This window comes from Cyclopterus lumpus, chromosome 16 (assembly GCF_009769545.1).
Source record: "Cyclopterus lumpus isolate fCycLum1 chromosome 16, fCycLum1.pri, whole genome shotgun sequence".
NCBI classification, from domain to species: domain Eukaryota; kingdom Metazoa; phylum Chordata; class Actinopteri; order Perciformes; family Cyclopteridae; genus Cyclopterus; species Cyclopterus lumpus.
Window position 1 is genome coordinate 3,956,938 of NC_046981.1, and position 16,708 is coordinate 3,973,645.

Below are 16,708 nucleotides of genomic sequence, written 5' to 3' on the forward strand. Positions count from 1 at the left end.
CAACGCGAGGAATATACCATCTGGCTGCGGCCAGGTCAACACCTACAAGTTATACATTAAAACTAACCCGTATTTTGAAACGTATACATGTGGAAATATGTAGTAAGCACACATAAAGGCTCCTTGTACGCATCGGTTCGCATGCAATTACTTTGGTGGGAAGATTTTGCTTTAATGTTATCTGAAGAACTCGCGGACACCCCTCTTCAAGTTGGAATTGGACCCATCCGGCACGTCTCTCTTCCGCTAACAAACAGCGGGACGTTGAAGAGGTAACTTAAGTTCTTAAGATAGTTTGATAATAAACGCGAGGGATCTAACACACATTAATAAGTAAGTAAGTAGTGTGTTTTTATAGTTGAATGATGGTTTCATGTAATAACGTTACTTATTAGGTGTTGCGGTTGACTGCTGCCTCTTCAGAAGCGAACAATTAACCTGCCTTTTGAAAACATTAACCTCTAATTTAATAGTTTCAGCTAATGCTTAATATGCTTATCTTATATTATTCACCACCTATTTCAAACATGGCCATTTAATATAGCCATTTAAGTGTAGTAGCTACATTTAGGAGCTGGCTGAAACTGTTTTTTCCCCCCACAACAAGCCGCCAGAGTCCCAACAGGTGTCCGGCGCTCTGAAGCTAATTAGCCGTAATTGCAATCATCGTTGGAAGGATCGCCATTTTGTATTGAATCGACCGTTAGTAGAGTAATGTAATGTAACACACACACACACACACACACACACACACACACACACACACACACACACACACACACACACACACACACACACACACACACACACACACACACACACACACACACACACACACACACACACACACACACACACACACACACACACACACACACACACACACACACACACACACACACACACACACACACACACACACACACACACACACACACACACACACACACACACACACACACACACACACACACACACACACACACACACACACACACACACACACACACACACACACACACACACACACACACACACACACACACACACACGAGGACCAGTGCACCCTAACCTAGATGTTGAGCAAATTACGATATTTCATTATATTAATTTATTATACTTGATAACATACATTCATGACATCATGACCCAAATGTATGTGTTATTTCTACATGAAGACAGGTGTTAGCCAATGTCAAAACCATATAAACTCGACACTTGAATAGCTTTAAGGGTTATGGTACTATGATACTATAATTATTAGAATAGTTTTTCAAATGTCACATTTCCTCTGCCGGAGTGGATAACATTACAGCCAAATTACACATCAGTCTCTCAACTTCTTAAAATGTTTGACGTTAATGATTAAGACGTAAAACACTGTTTATGCCTTCTCCACAGCCGATGGAGAACTTCATCCTGTATGAGGAACTTGGGGCCGGCGCTCGTTCTGTGGTCTATAAAGGAAGAAAGAAAGGCAATCTTAACTATGTGGCCATCATCTGCGCTGAGAAAGCCAAGAGACCTGAGATCACTAACCATGTAGGATAGTTTTATTTATTTTTTTTACTTTATAAATGTATCAAGACACCTGTTGCATTTTCATTTATATTTATTTTTGGCTGTATTATAAAGTCCGAAGAGGCATGAAATCAACAGCTTTGAAATCATGTTTTAATAGATTAATGAGAGTTATATTGACTTTAAAAAGAATAAGAACGATATACATGAAGACATTATCCTTTGAGGCCTTATTTGCAGTGAATGGAGCTTTTCCAAAGTTTCTGTCAACATTGTTTACCAAACCGCCGTGACTCAGATCATATGGGATTCTTCTGCATGTGAAATATTTTAGGGAGAATTCTGCTTTCGAGCATTGCAATCAAGAATACCTGCACATTAGATGAGTCTTGTTTCTGTCCTCTTTTCAGGTGCGTCTCAGTCAAGATCTGGATCATCCGAACATAGTGTGTTTCTACGAGTGGTACGAGACGAGTAACCACCTCTGGTTGGTAGTGGAGCTCTGTACAGGTCGGTCATTATTTCTGGCACTTTTATTTTCATTTCCTTTATTATATATACAGCTTCAAAAGATGTGAAGTGATTAATATATCTGACAACTGTTAGATTTGTGTCAGCAATTCACTTTCATGTTTAGATTATAAACATGTTTTTTACGCAGAATGGATTTTCTTGGCCTCTCTACCAGGTGGTTCCCTGGAGTCTATAATTGGTCATGATGGATGCCTGTCAGAAGATGTGGTGAGGAGGTTCGGATGGGACTTGGTCAAAGGATTGAAATACATCCATGAACTGGGAATCATTTTCTCTGAATTGACCCCCGCTAAGGTTCGCCTCTGCATTCATATGTATGCAGGACTAACATGCAACAGCAACATTATGATTATTAGATGAATACAGTAAACCCTCCTTTTGTGGCCCCTAGATCCTACTGGATGTCAGCGGCACTCTGAAGTTTGGTAACTTCTGTCGGTCCAAGGCAGACGGAGAGACGCTGGAGGACTTCTTTACCATGTGCTCTACATCTGAGGAGGCTGGGAAAGAAGATCACAACACACGGACGAGATTAAATGGTCTGATGTCAATAGAACGTACTCGACATCAAAACTTTCTATCCTCGTAATAAGGACGACTTTCCTATTTTACTATTTTTGTCTAATTATTGTATGTGTGTATATTTTCAGGTCCTCCAACTTACACAGCTCCAGAGGTTTTGAAGGGATCGGAAACCAATATGAGATCAGATCTCTGGGCTCTGGGTTGTACACTCTACTACATGTTTACTGGTACACACACACACACACACACACACAAACGCACACACACTCAAACTCACGCACAGTGATACCAGCATACACTGAATATAATAAAGTACACAGTGTAAATTAATTTATTGTGTTTTCCTATTTTTATTTGTCTCGCTATTGTACTCTGTTGTTGAGTATCTGTCATTCATGATGTTTATGATAATGAAACTAAAAATATTTTTTTGCTTCCCAGGTAAACCTCCGTTCTATTCTGAGAGCTCCACTGACATTACAGAGATGATCTTACATCAGGAACCACCACCTCCCAGACAGACAGGTGATGCACTCTCACATACACACATGCTGGCACTCACACACACTCACACACAGATATATATTTTTTATTACAGGGTAGTTGTTTTTAGTTTAAATTAATGAACTTTTCTTCTGTTACAGTGCTTTTAGCCAGTCCTCCCAGTGAGGACTTCCTGAATATTCTGCAACGCTTGCTCAACAAAAACCCTGATAAGCGGTGAGGTGCACGCACGCACGCACGCACACAAATAATCATTAATTCCACATTACTGATGTTGATTTATAAAAAATCTCAATGTGTGAACAGTTTGTAGAAGGTATTTGGTCAAAAATATCGTGATATTTGATTTTTTCCACATTGCCCAACCCTGTCCTAATGTTTAGTTTTGTGTTTCTTCTGTTCATTAGGATGGACTGGCCAGAGTTGTTGGGCCACTCTTTCTGGACACAAGTACTAATGGAGGAAGAAGCAGAAGAAGTAGAGGAGGATGAAGGAGGGGATCGGGAGGAAATAAGTAGCTGCGAGGGGGTCGTTAAAGCTAGCTTGAGGTGTGTTGATATACTTTAATGTATCTTTATTTAACAGCTCCTACAGACATTTAGTTGCAGCCATTTAACTGCTTTAGTAATGCACACACCGATGCTAAATGTAGAGGTTGAGAAGTTGTTCACAGCCAGTCTATTCTCTTTTAATCCACTGGGAGACGCCACACAGCTTGAAACACCTCTCAAAATGATGCAACACAATTTTACAGCACAACAAGCCTACAAGCCTGCAGAATTAGCGTACTATTGAATCCAAACAGTTTATATGACGGTTTCCTCCCGAGCCCCCGTTGAGTATTAATGTGTCTTTTTTCAATAACTCCACAGATACACAAGGATCCCGGACCCCTTCCCTCCAGGACATGCAGACAAGCACGCCCAGCCGCCCTCTGGGATGTCTAAGAAACTAGTTTCATCACAGACAACAACTTCAACAACTTCCCGGCCATCTGACAGAAGGACTGATTGCCAACGAGCTGTCAGACGCACCGCGAGTGGAGCTTTAAGGAACGACCGGGGCTTTGATGGGGAGACGGAGAAGGAGAGAGGAGGAGAGGCAAAGACAGAAGATGACCCCAAGCAGATATACCACACACTGCAGCCAAATAAGTCATTAATGCTAGGTGACACATTCGTTTATACTACTAGTGTGTGAGTGAGTGTGTGTGTCTCTCTCGATATAGTTGGTATGAAAAGTTGTTGATTGGACATTACATTCTTTATTTATAGAAAGAAACCACTACCATTATTACTCGAAGCAAGGCTGTTTCTCAACTTGATATTTATGGAAAGACAGTAACAACAGACATGATAATCAAACCTTTCCTGTCTATATATATTTAAAGAATATTCACTCAGGATTTCATTCCTTTATCACCTTTCTTTCTGGGTTTTGTTTCACCATCACGGTTGTCAGATTAGACGGTTGTCTAGATAAGCCAATTTTGGTCTGCCTGTTCTTTTCCTCTCGTCTGCAAACATTTGAATTGTTCACCGTTTCCTGTTTTTGCTATTGGGAAAAAAATCTCCTTCCTGATTAAAATGAAAGCTACATCTTTCACCTGCGTGGCCTGTTACGATGCGTCTCGTATTGTATCCTGTACAATCTCTGATTGTGTATCTTTTTGTGCTTCCTCCCAGATAACGTATCAGAGCTCAGGCCAAAGAGTGGTGTGGATGAGGACAACACGGAAGCCATTTTTCTGCTCAGGTATTGAGTTCATTCTATCTGCACCTGTTCAGCCCGGGTCACAGAGTTAATGCAGGACTCCTTTGAAGCATCATTTTGGAATGAGTGGCCCCTGTGCTACTTGCACATCTATTCTTAGCAATAGTGTGCTCTACCAATTAAGCTAGAGGGATCAGCCTCATGCACACGTATCCAACGTTCATAAGCAGCTGGCAGTATATTTTGACATTATTTTCCTGTTCTTTTAGCTCCTGTACCACCTCAAGGAGAAGCTGCAGTATCTCAGACTCCCTGAACCAGACCCATGCCCCTCAGGTTACTGCCACATATACTCTGAACAAGTGTTTCATGCTAATATAATAACATGAGGAACTGGTAACTTAGTTACTATGACTGAACCCAATTTACATTGCTGGCTTTCTTCTTCTTCTTTTTTCTATTGAAGACTTAAATATATTCACTTTTAGGTCTAAACTCTGCTTCAATTTCCTGGTGAGCTTAGTGAATACTTCACTCCTCTTCTGCCGAGGTTACACTCTTCTAGTTTCTTTCACCTCCTCCTAGGCCAAGACTGCCACTGACATCACAGCCTCTGTGAAAGCTCTTCTCCACACTGACTCTGATCTGATTGTTACCCAAGTCATGGACAACCCCAAGGTACAGACATACACAGGACATTTCCAGTCCATGGTGCTTAAGATACTTATAACACACCTATTTGGCTTTAAATAACCTTCAATATAATAATAATTCCCTCCATATAACCTATTCTCACAGTCAAAATTGTATAAGTTAAACAATATTAAACAACAACATTGCTGAAAGCGCAGGTATTTTAAGTGTTATGTTAATGTTTCACTGTAATGACGAGCCTTGCATGGTGAATTCAGTGAGACTTGGTGACTTGTAAGTAAATAAATAGTGGTGTGACGATCAGGCCGATCACACGGAGGCTCACCGCGTGGTGTTCTCTGTCTACTTATCAGATCCTTAAGAGTCCTGCTCTGCGCTTTGATCCCAAAACCCTTTGTGTGCCAGCATATTCAGGTACTCGTACTTTTGTTTGTTTAAATCCATATCGAGTGAGATGTTGTCCGACAGAAAGTACAGACGATCTGTGTGTGTGGTCATTTGCTCCAATCCTCTCCTCCAGTCGAGAAGCTGCGGTCCCTGAGTGATGAAGAGTGGACCGTCTTCCTCTTACAGCTCTGTTCATCTCTTGAAGAACAGAGCTCTTCCACCGCTCCTCCTCCTCCTCCTCCTCCTCCTCACTCCACAGCCAATCGCTCCAGGCTCAACCTGCTGTGCTACCTCTGTTGTGCGGTTGGACATAAAGTTATCGCTAACAGGCTGCTGAACTCGACACTGGTAGGACAACATGTGGGATCCACGTTGAAATATTGAGATAATGTTTTTATGGAATATATTTAGACTGCATGGCCGTGTGGGAGTCTTTGCTCTCAGCTCACTGAATCCCAGGTTGTTCTTCTCCATTTGAATGTTTGTAAACTTCAAACACACACAGTTTCATAACTTTTTATTTCCCTCACCCCTCCGTCCTTGAACCCCCCCCATACCCCCCCCCCCCCCTCGTGATTCGTTTACTCGACACATTTGTAAGCAAATCGCATCACCAAGTCATTAGTCAAGTGGGAGTCATTAGCGCAGTGACAAGGGCACAGTGCCATACAATTTATTCATGGGGAAGAAAACGGCTTCTCTTTGAACACAAAATGACTCAGAATATATATATATTTAAAAAAAATATTAAATCAAAGTAATCTTTGGATCATTTCAGTACTGATAAAACATGGTGGGCTAATAGTTGTGTACATATCACTCATGTATGACCTTAAACATGCAATTGTTTTGCTAAAGCTTATTAAAAGTCACAATGAATCAAATACCCACGATTTATATGCGCTCATTTCTTAGAGGCTGGGTTTAGATTAGATTTTACTTTATTCATCCCCAGGGGGAAATTTCTTGAAGCAGCAGCTGCAAAACATTTTGTACAAATATACAATAAAATAACCTTAATGCTTAATCTTGTTTGTTTTTCTTCTTCCTTTTATCTGTCTCTACACCCTCCTTCACTCAGCTTCCTGTATTGACCCAGCAGTTACGACAAGCTCCAAACTGGGACATGTAAGTGCATTATGGATGTAATCTCTCTATAAACCAGCAGAATGGACGTCTCCTTGCGCACTCTTCTTCTCTCTCTCTCTGACATCCAAATAAAAAATTAACCGTTTTTTATTTTCCTAAAACTATTTTATTTTATTTTTTTCAGACGGAGCAAGGTTCTCAGAGTGATGGGTCTACTGGCTCTGCACTGCACTGAATTGGGAGAGGACAGCCCGGTTTCTGAGGTCTGTAACGTGCACACACACACACACACACACACACACACACACACACACACACACACACACACACACACACACTTCAATTCTATATAAAACTCACTTTGGTAGATAATAGAGTTACAGTATATCTCTGCTCATTCAGCCTTTAGTGGCTTTCGAGTGCACTGCAGAAAAAGCCGTTAAAATATCCCAAACACAATACTAAGTAAATGATTACTGCCATATTAAAGTGTTCAATAACAATCCTCCCATAGTTCGAAGACATGCAGGTTTAGAAGACGGTCGACTCTAAATTGCCCGTGGATGTGAATGTGAGCTTGTGTGTGTGTGTGTGTGTGTGTGTGTGTGTGTGTGTGTGTGTCAGCTCGATGACTGACTGGCGACCGGTTTACTGGGATCGTCTCCAGCCCCCGCTCCCCTTTAAGGATAAGCGGTTACGGTTAATGGCTGGATGATGGGATTGAATTCTCAAACCTTTCATTAACATTTTGAGGGCTTGAACCCAGCAGTACCAGATCACACCATGAGGTGGCAGCACATACCTGCAGATGTACAAAGAAAATAGTATGACGGCACATTTATGCATAAGAACGGAAAACATAAGAACACTGAGTGCAACACTGCATGCAGTATGTACAGTTGTTTCTTTATTTACAATAAGTCCTGCTTATGTTGTGCAATTCAATGCATTTTTTCGTTGATTTATAGACATTTGTGTTTTGATTTGCATCCCTGCTTTTGTTCTGTTTAGGGGCATATCCCCAATAATTAAAACTTCCAGCACAGGTAGAGGAAAGTCTGCCCTAACACAAGAATTGGATGGCAATACCTGATCTGTCCACACTAACTTTATAGTACACGTGTGTACCAGCAGGTGGCGTTAAAAATCTACAAGACACACGCCTTTCATTTAACTCAGAGACACTTAAAAACCTCTCTCTCTCTCTCTCTCTCTGGCTTTTTCTAGGTTTTGTCTTTCTTATACAGTAATATATATATATATATATATATATATATATATAGTAATATGAGTTAAAATGATTTAACACTGTAAATTCTTATAAACTAATTTAATATTGTGTTCCAGCTTATGGTATTGCTAATAGGACAACTGGCTGTCATGCTAGTGTAACTTTTGTGGCAACTATTTAGGTAGTTACAGGTATTATTTGATTTCATTTACATATGTAAATATGAACAATATCACAATGAGGGGGACTTTCTTTCTTTGTCATAGTTATTGTAATAATTCAAGGGAAACTTATTGTTTATTAGGTATACCGTGCCAAAATGAATTCGGTCTAATCGTCCAAGTCAATTTTATTCATATAACCCAATATCACAAATCAGTAATGTTCTTAGATCCTTGATTTGGAAAGAATCCTTATTACAACAGATTGTAGGTGTACCTAATAATATGGCAACTGAGTGTATTTTCCTAAACAGTCACTGAGATCCCCTCCACACACACACACACACACACACACACACACACACACACACACACACACACACACACACACACACACACACACACACACACACACACACGTTAAAACCGAGCGGTGTTGAACTAATTCAATGTAAAAGCAGTTTAGTATGGTGGTGAGACGTGCAGCCGCTCCCTCACTTGATCATCTCACCCTAAACGGAACTAAACAGCGTTTCGCGTCCCTCTACTCTCCTTTGTCTCCCACTACGCCCGATCACATCCATTTATTCTGAATGTAATCCATTCCGGCTACGGTGGTTCTGATCCCACATCCGCTCTCTTTCCTGGTTTGTCTTTTTTTTTTCTTTTCTTTTTTCTCTTCTCTCTTTCTTCACTTGTTTTTTCGACACTTTACTGCTAAAGAGTCGTCACAGTGATTTACAAAATGGCCGACTGTGGCATCGCAGTGTTTTTTTTTTTTTTTCTTCTTTTTTTCTTTCGGTGCCGCTTGTTGTTAACGACAAATGGCGGAACGTTTTTTCCGCCACCGTCCTCTTACCTCCCTGCAGCTAACGTGGGATGACAAATTGTTAAGAAGAGGACAAAGCTGCTCATTTGTGCCTGTGTGTCGGTCTATAGACTCAACAGGGGTTTCCCTATGTGTGTGTGTGTGTGTGTATTTTTATTCTGTAGTGATACTAACAGATGACCAATAAAACACCACATACTTGTATTTTCCTGTGTGTGTGTGCGTGTGTGTGTTGTCTCAGCAGGGGTTCTCCTGCTGCAGTCCTACTGATTGTAATGTCAGGGTTGGGCTTAGTTACCATGGTAACTGCTATATGCTTCGACCCCCCCCCCCCCCATACACACACACACGGGCTAACACACAAACGCACACACACACACACACACCTGTTCGTCTCTGTCTTTCTTTCTGTCTCACTCTCCCCTTTCTGTCCATCCACCTTTTACCTCGTTGCGCTCTTCCTTTAGCCTCTCTCTCTCTCTCTCTCTCTCTCTCTCTCTCTCTCTCTCTCTCTCTCTCTCTCTCCTCGAATAGAATTAAATGAGAATAACATTTTCTGGGTTAATGTTACCAACGCTTTCCTTTACTCATGGAGGGATACATAGCAAAGCTGTGCTTTCAGAACCAACTAGATATCCTTTTCCCATTCACTTATCATCACCTCCCAAAGTTCTCTGTGGCGTTCGCTGCGGTTTAGCCCGTAAAGCTTCTGCTGCACCGGGTGTTTCATGGGATATGGAGTCTTAAGGCATCCTAAAAGCCCACGACAATCTTTATGAACACGCATTCAGAAGGCTATTGGCTCCAGGAAGACACCACTTGGAAATATTAAAAGGGATATATGAGTTTGAACCACCTGTGTTTGAACTGCTGTCTTGAACTAATGAACGTTGATAACAATCAGTGCAGTATAGATTGATATGCTTATGGTCAAACAGAAAATACAGCATTAATGTTTCCTGGAGATGATCTCAGAGCCCGTACTAATCTAACATCTTTTAAATTTGGTGTTTGATTCATGAACAAAACTCTTAAAATGCAAAAACGTACACGCGTATATTATAGCCATGCATCTGCTTTTGGGACACTGCAGGACATGTATACATATAGCAGGAGTTTGATCTCCCCATGTACATTTAGAAAATAAAGCAAACTTGGGTGGAAAGCTTGGCGCTAGCAGATAAGAGGGTTCCCTCCGACTGCAATGCTGCATTATTGTCTTCTCTCACCTCGGCAACGACGAGCCTTAAATTAGCTGTGAAATGATATGTGCATTCCCTTCTTTATAATGCACCAACCAGTTAATTATATACGCATCTGTCCCAAGTGCAGCCGTACAATAACCGCTCATGTGCGCTCATTTGTAGGTGTCGTATAATTGTGTGTATGTGTGTCGGGATGTCTTTTTATCCTCGGTGGAACTTCGTGAATGCTGTTGGTGCACGTTAATTAAGTTAATGTGTGTACTTTTTTTACTTGTGTGTGTGCATTCATGTGCGATATTTGATCTGAGGGAGTGTTGATGCTTGCTTTTCCCACTCTGGCTCGTTGCACAGGGGATACCTTTCTGTGGCCTTTGCCTGAGAGCAGCTGCGAAGGTTTCAAACACACCCCAGAATCTCAGCTCTGCACTCATTTATGTCGTTAGCGGGTTTAGCTCAGAAGGAGAGTAAGGGAGAAGAACGGAGAGCAACAATGTGGGAACGAGGCAGAACACCAAGCAACGGCTTCTTTTAGTGCACACGTGCTACAGGACACTACATGGTATGAGTTTGTAGTTTATAACTTTGAATAAGGTCAACTAAAACACACCTATTGGCTTCTGTCCTCGTCTCAAAGTGTGTATGTTCAGACCTGCTCAGGATTCCAGTGGCAAACCGATGCTGTGCCATGCTCCTTGATGGGGCCCCGCATGAGAATACACCTCGGTTCTTGGGCAGGAATAAAAGGAAAGAATAACTCTTCTGGGAAAGGGGAAGACGTGTTGAGAGGGTACATGACAAACAGACTGTTACCGCTTCTCGCCCTACAACGGGGAAAGAGAGAAGGTGAGAGAAAGATGAAGGGGGGTGGGCAGAGGGAAAGATGTTATGTACATACATTGAGGGCGATTACAAGTGGAGCAGGCGAAGACACGAGAGCGGTTGGAAAAAAAAAAAACAACGAGGAAGGAGAGACCGAGAACAGAGTGTGGGGAAAAGAAAAGTGAGGGAGAGATGGAGGAGTGGAGCAGAACTTTCATCCGATCACAGAGGGGGGAAGCCGGCAGTAATGCTAATGCCAGGAAGCAGCCAGCCAGCGAGGCTGTCTCTGCATATACTTAAAGTGTGTGTCTGTGTGTGTGTCTCACAACTGCATATGATTGCATGAATGTATGCACCTTACCATGCATGTTGGTGTGTGTTTGTTCACGTTAGTGGTTTTCTGTGAGATTGTTGTTGCTATGTCCTACTCGTAGACACTGTTCACCCTTTCTTTTCTCACTCTCCCCTCCTCACTCTTTACCCTTTTCTGCTTTTACCTTTTTGCCTCGCTTTAGTTTCTTCCTCTTTTTGGTCAGACACCAAAAAAAAAGATCACAGGATAGTTAAAAGTTTGAGATTATGCAAAGATTGTTAAAGTAATTGTATATTTGCAACCACGTATTAGATGTGATGCATTTATAGGATGTCCTGTTATATTCTGAGACTACATATGAAGGAATAATACCTTTTTGTTAAATGATAACTGATACTTGGACTAGTTCGATGTTATTGCTGATACATTTTCTTGCATAGATTTCAGTTTTATAGAGCATGAAGTCTATTTGTATTATTATTATTATTATTTAATAATGCTGATGAAACTAAATCCCTCCTTTCTCTGCAGGCTGTGTCCACGCTGACGGACCTCTTGAGAGATAATCTGAGGAATAGCAAAATAAAGCAGTTCCTGCTGCCACCACTGGGGGAGCTCCTCTACCTCATCGCCTCTCAGGTAGTCTCTTTTTATATTTGTCTTTTCATATTTCTGTGAGGCAAAGGAAACCTGTGAATGGGTCCAGACACGCATGTGCTCTTGCTCACTCAAGGCCCAGTTTGAAGTAGTTCCAGAGCAAATATTACTTTTTAAAGGTTATAGTCTGTAACGGTATAATTCAATTCAAACAGAAAAGTGATATATTTACAGTTTTAGTATGGCTGCAAGGCCACACTTGTAATAAATAATGTGATAATCAGTAGTTTGAAGTGTTCGGCCAAATGAACAATATGTAAATATTTCTTCTTCATTCACTGAGTCACCCATCTTGTTTTAAAAGTCACATTAGAAGAAATCAGTGTTGGAAAAAACTCTAATCAGGTTCCCCTCACAGACTATTGATTTCAATCAAACATTTAGATTAAATCAGTATTCTATAGTGTGGATGGGTCATTCATTAAATCTGAAGTACTCTCATTATTGTGCATAGAGACTAAACCTCAGCAAAAAGTAATTTAATGCATTGATTTATTGATAATAATTCATGTTAAGCGGATAATCGCAACGTCAAACTCTCGTTAATTCTCCAAACAATGTGCAAACCACACAAACTAGCCCACAACATTGCTACTGAAAAGACACCTTTTTTTTTTTTTTTTTTTTTTAAATGCGGAGAGTAAATCTCCCAGAGTAAAGTTTCTCTTTTCCCAACTCTCAAGTCAATATTGCAGAATGACTAATTTCTGCAGAGTTAATGAGTCAAAGTGATGCCAGAAAGATCAAAAGACATTTTTTTTTTTTATGAGAACGAGCAATCTTGATGAAACCGAGTGCTCCGTCATTAGGTAATGGGAGTTAAAATTAACATGCTGACTAAATTGAATTGTAAGCGAATTGACCCCCACCAGCCCTGACAATTACAAGAGAGAGTGAAGGAGGCTTTGTTTGACTTCATTAGAAAAGGTGATCCTAATTTATTTCTGGTTAACCTCAATCTAGGCGGGGCGAGTCGATTAAGTGCGAGATTTGTATTTACAAGACTGATGGATAACCTTCACAAATCGATCGCGCTGCCTGATTACACTTATTACTCTCTTGAAGCCACGGGGAATCTCATCAGTGTCCGGTAGAGCTCTTGATTAATTTTATTCTCTGCTCCTAGAAGAGCTTGTTTTTTTTTGCCAATGTGCTCTTTACCAAATAATAATGCGATAATTATCTGATTTCTGTACCTCGCTCAGAGCATTATCTTAAGGTGTAAATCACACAGTAGGAAAATGAAACACCAAAGCTAAGTTTAAGGTTCTTAACAGGAAATGCATACATAGATGTCACTTCTTTTTTCTTTTTTTTTGTGCGATACATTATACTTGATTTGAGTTATTCCACAGTTCATTGAACCACTCGATTTTGTTGTATTACCACCAGGAATTAAGGTACATTTTTATTTGGATATTATTTTAATGCACCTGCACAAAAACAAACACTGCTTAAAGAAAAAAAAATGGTAAAAAAGAAAAAAGCATTTGGAGTCTCTCCCACATGCCTTTCTCTGCTCTGACCACTCTTCCTTAAAGGGACAGTGTGTACGTTTTAGTGGCATCTAGTGGTTTGTGTGAGGTTGCAACCAATTAAATACCCCTCAGCTCAGCCCCTCCCTTTCCAAGCGTGTCAGAGAACTAAAGATGGTTATCTTGAGGATTTGATTACAACTAGAGGCTACTCTTATCAATACTCTGTTCTTTTACGTGACTATAAGACTTTAAAAACCAATAAAAACAGAACAACACTTCAAAGTCACTGTATGAAGTGATTTAATATCTCACATTTCTGAGTGAAATTTATAAAGAATGAAGAACTCAGACATCCGGTCCTTCCTCCTGTCGTCTCTCAGCCGGCAGAGAAGTAAAAAAAATATATTTCATTGCACGTACAGTAACAAGCGTAGTTGCTGTCATCTCGCATATCCTTTGTGTGTGCGTGCGTGCAGAGGCTAGCGTGATAATAAACTACATTAAAATGTACTAAACAACTGTAATGTTTTGCTCCTATTAGGCCTGTACAAAAAGACTTGAATACAAATTTAACTTTTACAGAAAGCTGCAACTAAAGCATAGAAGAGCTCACATTACTGTAAAGTCATTGTGCTGGCTGTCATTTTTAGAATAGATAGTAAAAGATGTGTGTTTACTTACTGTATTGTTGATGTGTTAAAAATAAAATATATATATTTAATATATATTATATATATAATACATATATATTTAATATATTTATATATGTATATATAAAATATATAAAATATATATATATATATATATATATATATATGTGTGTGTATGTATGTATGTGTGTGTATATGTATGTATATGTATATATATATATATATATATATATATATATATATATATATATATATATATATATATATATATATATATATATATATATGTGTATGTCTCAGACTTATTACTTATTTTATTACTTGATAAACTCACTTCCCTCCAGCAAAGCCAGTAAAGTAATTGATAGCTCTAAAAAGAAAAGAAAAGTGTCTGGACTGCTATAGGTTGGCCGGCTGGCTGGTTTTCTGGTCAGTGTCAACAATCTGCTGCATTGCTACATTGCTGCATTGCTACATTGCTACATTGCTGCATTGCTGCCTCTATTCTTAAAGTTCCAACCCACAGAAACATTCACTTTTATTGGACTTTGGACTGATAATTTCAAGGTTGAAAAACCAAAAAAGTTTTGTCAGACTATTCCCATATGGCGGGTACAGTTGTGCATGGTGAATTTCTTTTCTTTAGAATATAGTACATGACCACAGAAAAACACCACTGAGGATTGTAATGATTCAATTCTTTGAGGCGTCGTTTGCAGCATATGGCGTCGAAACCCTTCACCGAATAACATTAACACCCAATAATATTGAAGTTCCTTGAAAGGCATTGGCGGTAGCTAATATCTTCATTACAACAAACTCTAATGGAAGCACAGGGGGTGAGCTCATCCCGACAGATGGAACCACTTTGTCTGTTTAATGGCAGGTGAAACAGTTTTATTTCAGTAATATGGAATGGCCCTTTAAGTGTCCCCCTGGTAACAAATCAACCACTTTTTTTTCCCTGTCTTCTCCTGCAGAACCAGTCAATGACAACGATTAGTTATAGCCTCCAGTGCTGTCGTTATCCTCAAGGTTAGATATCGCCTAAAGCCTGGCACAGTAGCAACAGAGTGGAGGCATTGTGTGAGGAAAAGATGGAAATAATCAGAGTTTTATGAAATGTAAGACAGCGAAGGTATAACAGTGCATATATACCCAAAATGATCAGATGAATAAGAGTGAATCAACAAAATAAATGCAAAACTGCCCAACTTGTCTGGTTCCATTTGTCGAATGGCCCATCTTGCTTCTTCTTTCAGTTTTGTATAGTTTTAAATTAAATATATTTAGTCTTTTGCAAAGTTATGACAAACTTTTCTGACATGTCTTAGACAAAAAGAGTAATTATTTGTTATGGCAGTAGTCGTTTAGTAGTCATTTGCAGTTCTGTGAATTTTAGTATTGGGAAATTTTCTCTCTTTTTTGTTTTTTCTTATGTAAATATGAGTGAGATGATGGAGTACCCAAACAATAACAATAAAAGAAAATGTTACGCATACAAAATTCAATTTTTTGCAGAGTGCTGAATGAATTTCAACCGCTATTAAAGCACGTTCACGCACAGGCGCGCGGTTACCAGGTGACCAGGTGACCAGGTGACCAGGTCACCAGGATGTCGTGACCCCTTCTCCCCTCACCGACACGGCCCTTTCTTGCTCTTCTCTTCACTCCTCTCTCCTTGCATCTCCTCCACTCCCACTCTCCTCTTCCACTGCCCCCCCCCCCCCATCTGTACCCCTCCTCCTCTCTCCTCTCACCCTTTCTCCCTGTCTTTTCTATGTCTCTCTATCAGGAGGAGAAGAGAGGCTCCCCAGAGGGACTGTGGTTCGTTCCCGCTGCCGCCTACACTGGCTTAATGAGGAGCCTGCGGGAAGGGGTGAGTGTCTCTGTGTATGTCTGCGTGAGGCTGTTTTTGTGTCTGTGCCTGTGTAGCTGTGACTAAGTCTCTCTCTTACTCTGTGTGTGTGTGTGTGCGTGCATGTGTGTGTGTGTGTGTGTGTGTGTGTGTGTGTGTGTGTGTGGCAGGGGAACCCTGTGAACAGTAATGATGAGGCAGCTGTGGGGGCCTAAAGCGTTGTTTGCCAGCTGCAAGTCAAGGGCATGCAGAGCAGTCACACGCACACGCACACGCACACACACACACACACACGCACACTCACACGCACACGCACACTCACACGCACACACACACACACGCTCTCTCTCTCTCTTACCTGCATCAAACACAAACCTTTACTGCTCAGCAGCCTGACCTCAGCAGCAATTAGGACCCTCCAGAAACGCACATACAGGAGATGGAGCAGAAGCACAAGCAGAAATATAGATGGCTTTCTTGCTGTCTTTCTATTTAATTATGCCTCCCGTCTCATGTTTTGTCATTAAAAAAAAAGAAAAATTATGACTTTGGTTGGTATGATAAATACCTGACTCTGTTT

General features: G+C 40.5%; 1 protein-coding gene across 2 annotated transcripts in view; it reads left to right on the top strand.

The window, feature by feature from the left end:
* Positions 1 to 245: 245 nt before the first annotated feature.
* Positions 246 to 16,708, top strand: part of ulk4 (unc-51 like kinase 4) — a 52,888-nt gene continuing 36,425 nt past the window's right edge. Inside the window, exons 1-20 of one of the 2 annotated variants that reach the window (XM_034553136.1) lie at positions 246 to 333; positions 608 to 711; positions 1,402 to 1,542; positions 1,932 to 2,031; positions 2,210 to 2,349; positions 2,447 to 2,594; positions 2,706 to 2,807; positions 3,022 to 3,105; positions 3,225 to 3,300; positions 3,492 to 3,632; positions 3,957 to 4,252; positions 4,770 to 4,839; positions 5,067 to 5,133; positions 5,383 to 5,475; positions 5,805 to 5,865; positions 5,972 to 6,186; positions 6,920 to 6,966; positions 7,112 to 7,190; positions 12,017 to 12,124; positions 16,066 to 16,149. In XM_034553136.1, the coding sequence (XP_034409027.1) occupies positions 1,405 to 1,542; positions 1,932 to 2,031; positions 2,210 to 2,349; positions 2,447 to 2,594; positions 2,706 to 2,807; positions 3,022 to 3,105; positions 3,225 to 3,300; positions 3,492 to 3,632; positions 3,957 to 4,252; positions 4,770 to 4,839; positions 5,067 to 5,133; positions 5,383 to 5,475; positions 5,805 to 5,865; positions 5,972 to 6,186; positions 6,920 to 6,966; positions 7,112 to 7,190; positions 12,017 to 12,124; positions 16,066 to 16,149 (2,049 nt within the window). In that variant the 5' untranslated portion in view covers positions 246 to 333; positions 608 to 711; positions 1,402 to 1,404. The remainder of the gene's footprint in view (positions 334 to 607; positions 712 to 1,401; positions 1,543 to 1,931; positions 2,032 to 2,209; positions 2,350 to 2,446; positions 2,595 to 2,705; positions 2,808 to 3,021; positions 3,106 to 3,224; positions 3,301 to 3,491; positions 3,633 to 3,956; positions 4,253 to 4,769; positions 4,840 to 5,066; positions 5,134 to 5,382; positions 5,476 to 5,804; positions 5,866 to 5,971; positions 6,187 to 6,919; positions 6,967 to 7,111; positions 7,191 to 12,016; positions 12,125 to 16,065; positions 16,150 to 16,708) is intronic. The other variant, XM_034553135.1, reaches the window with a different exon arrangement.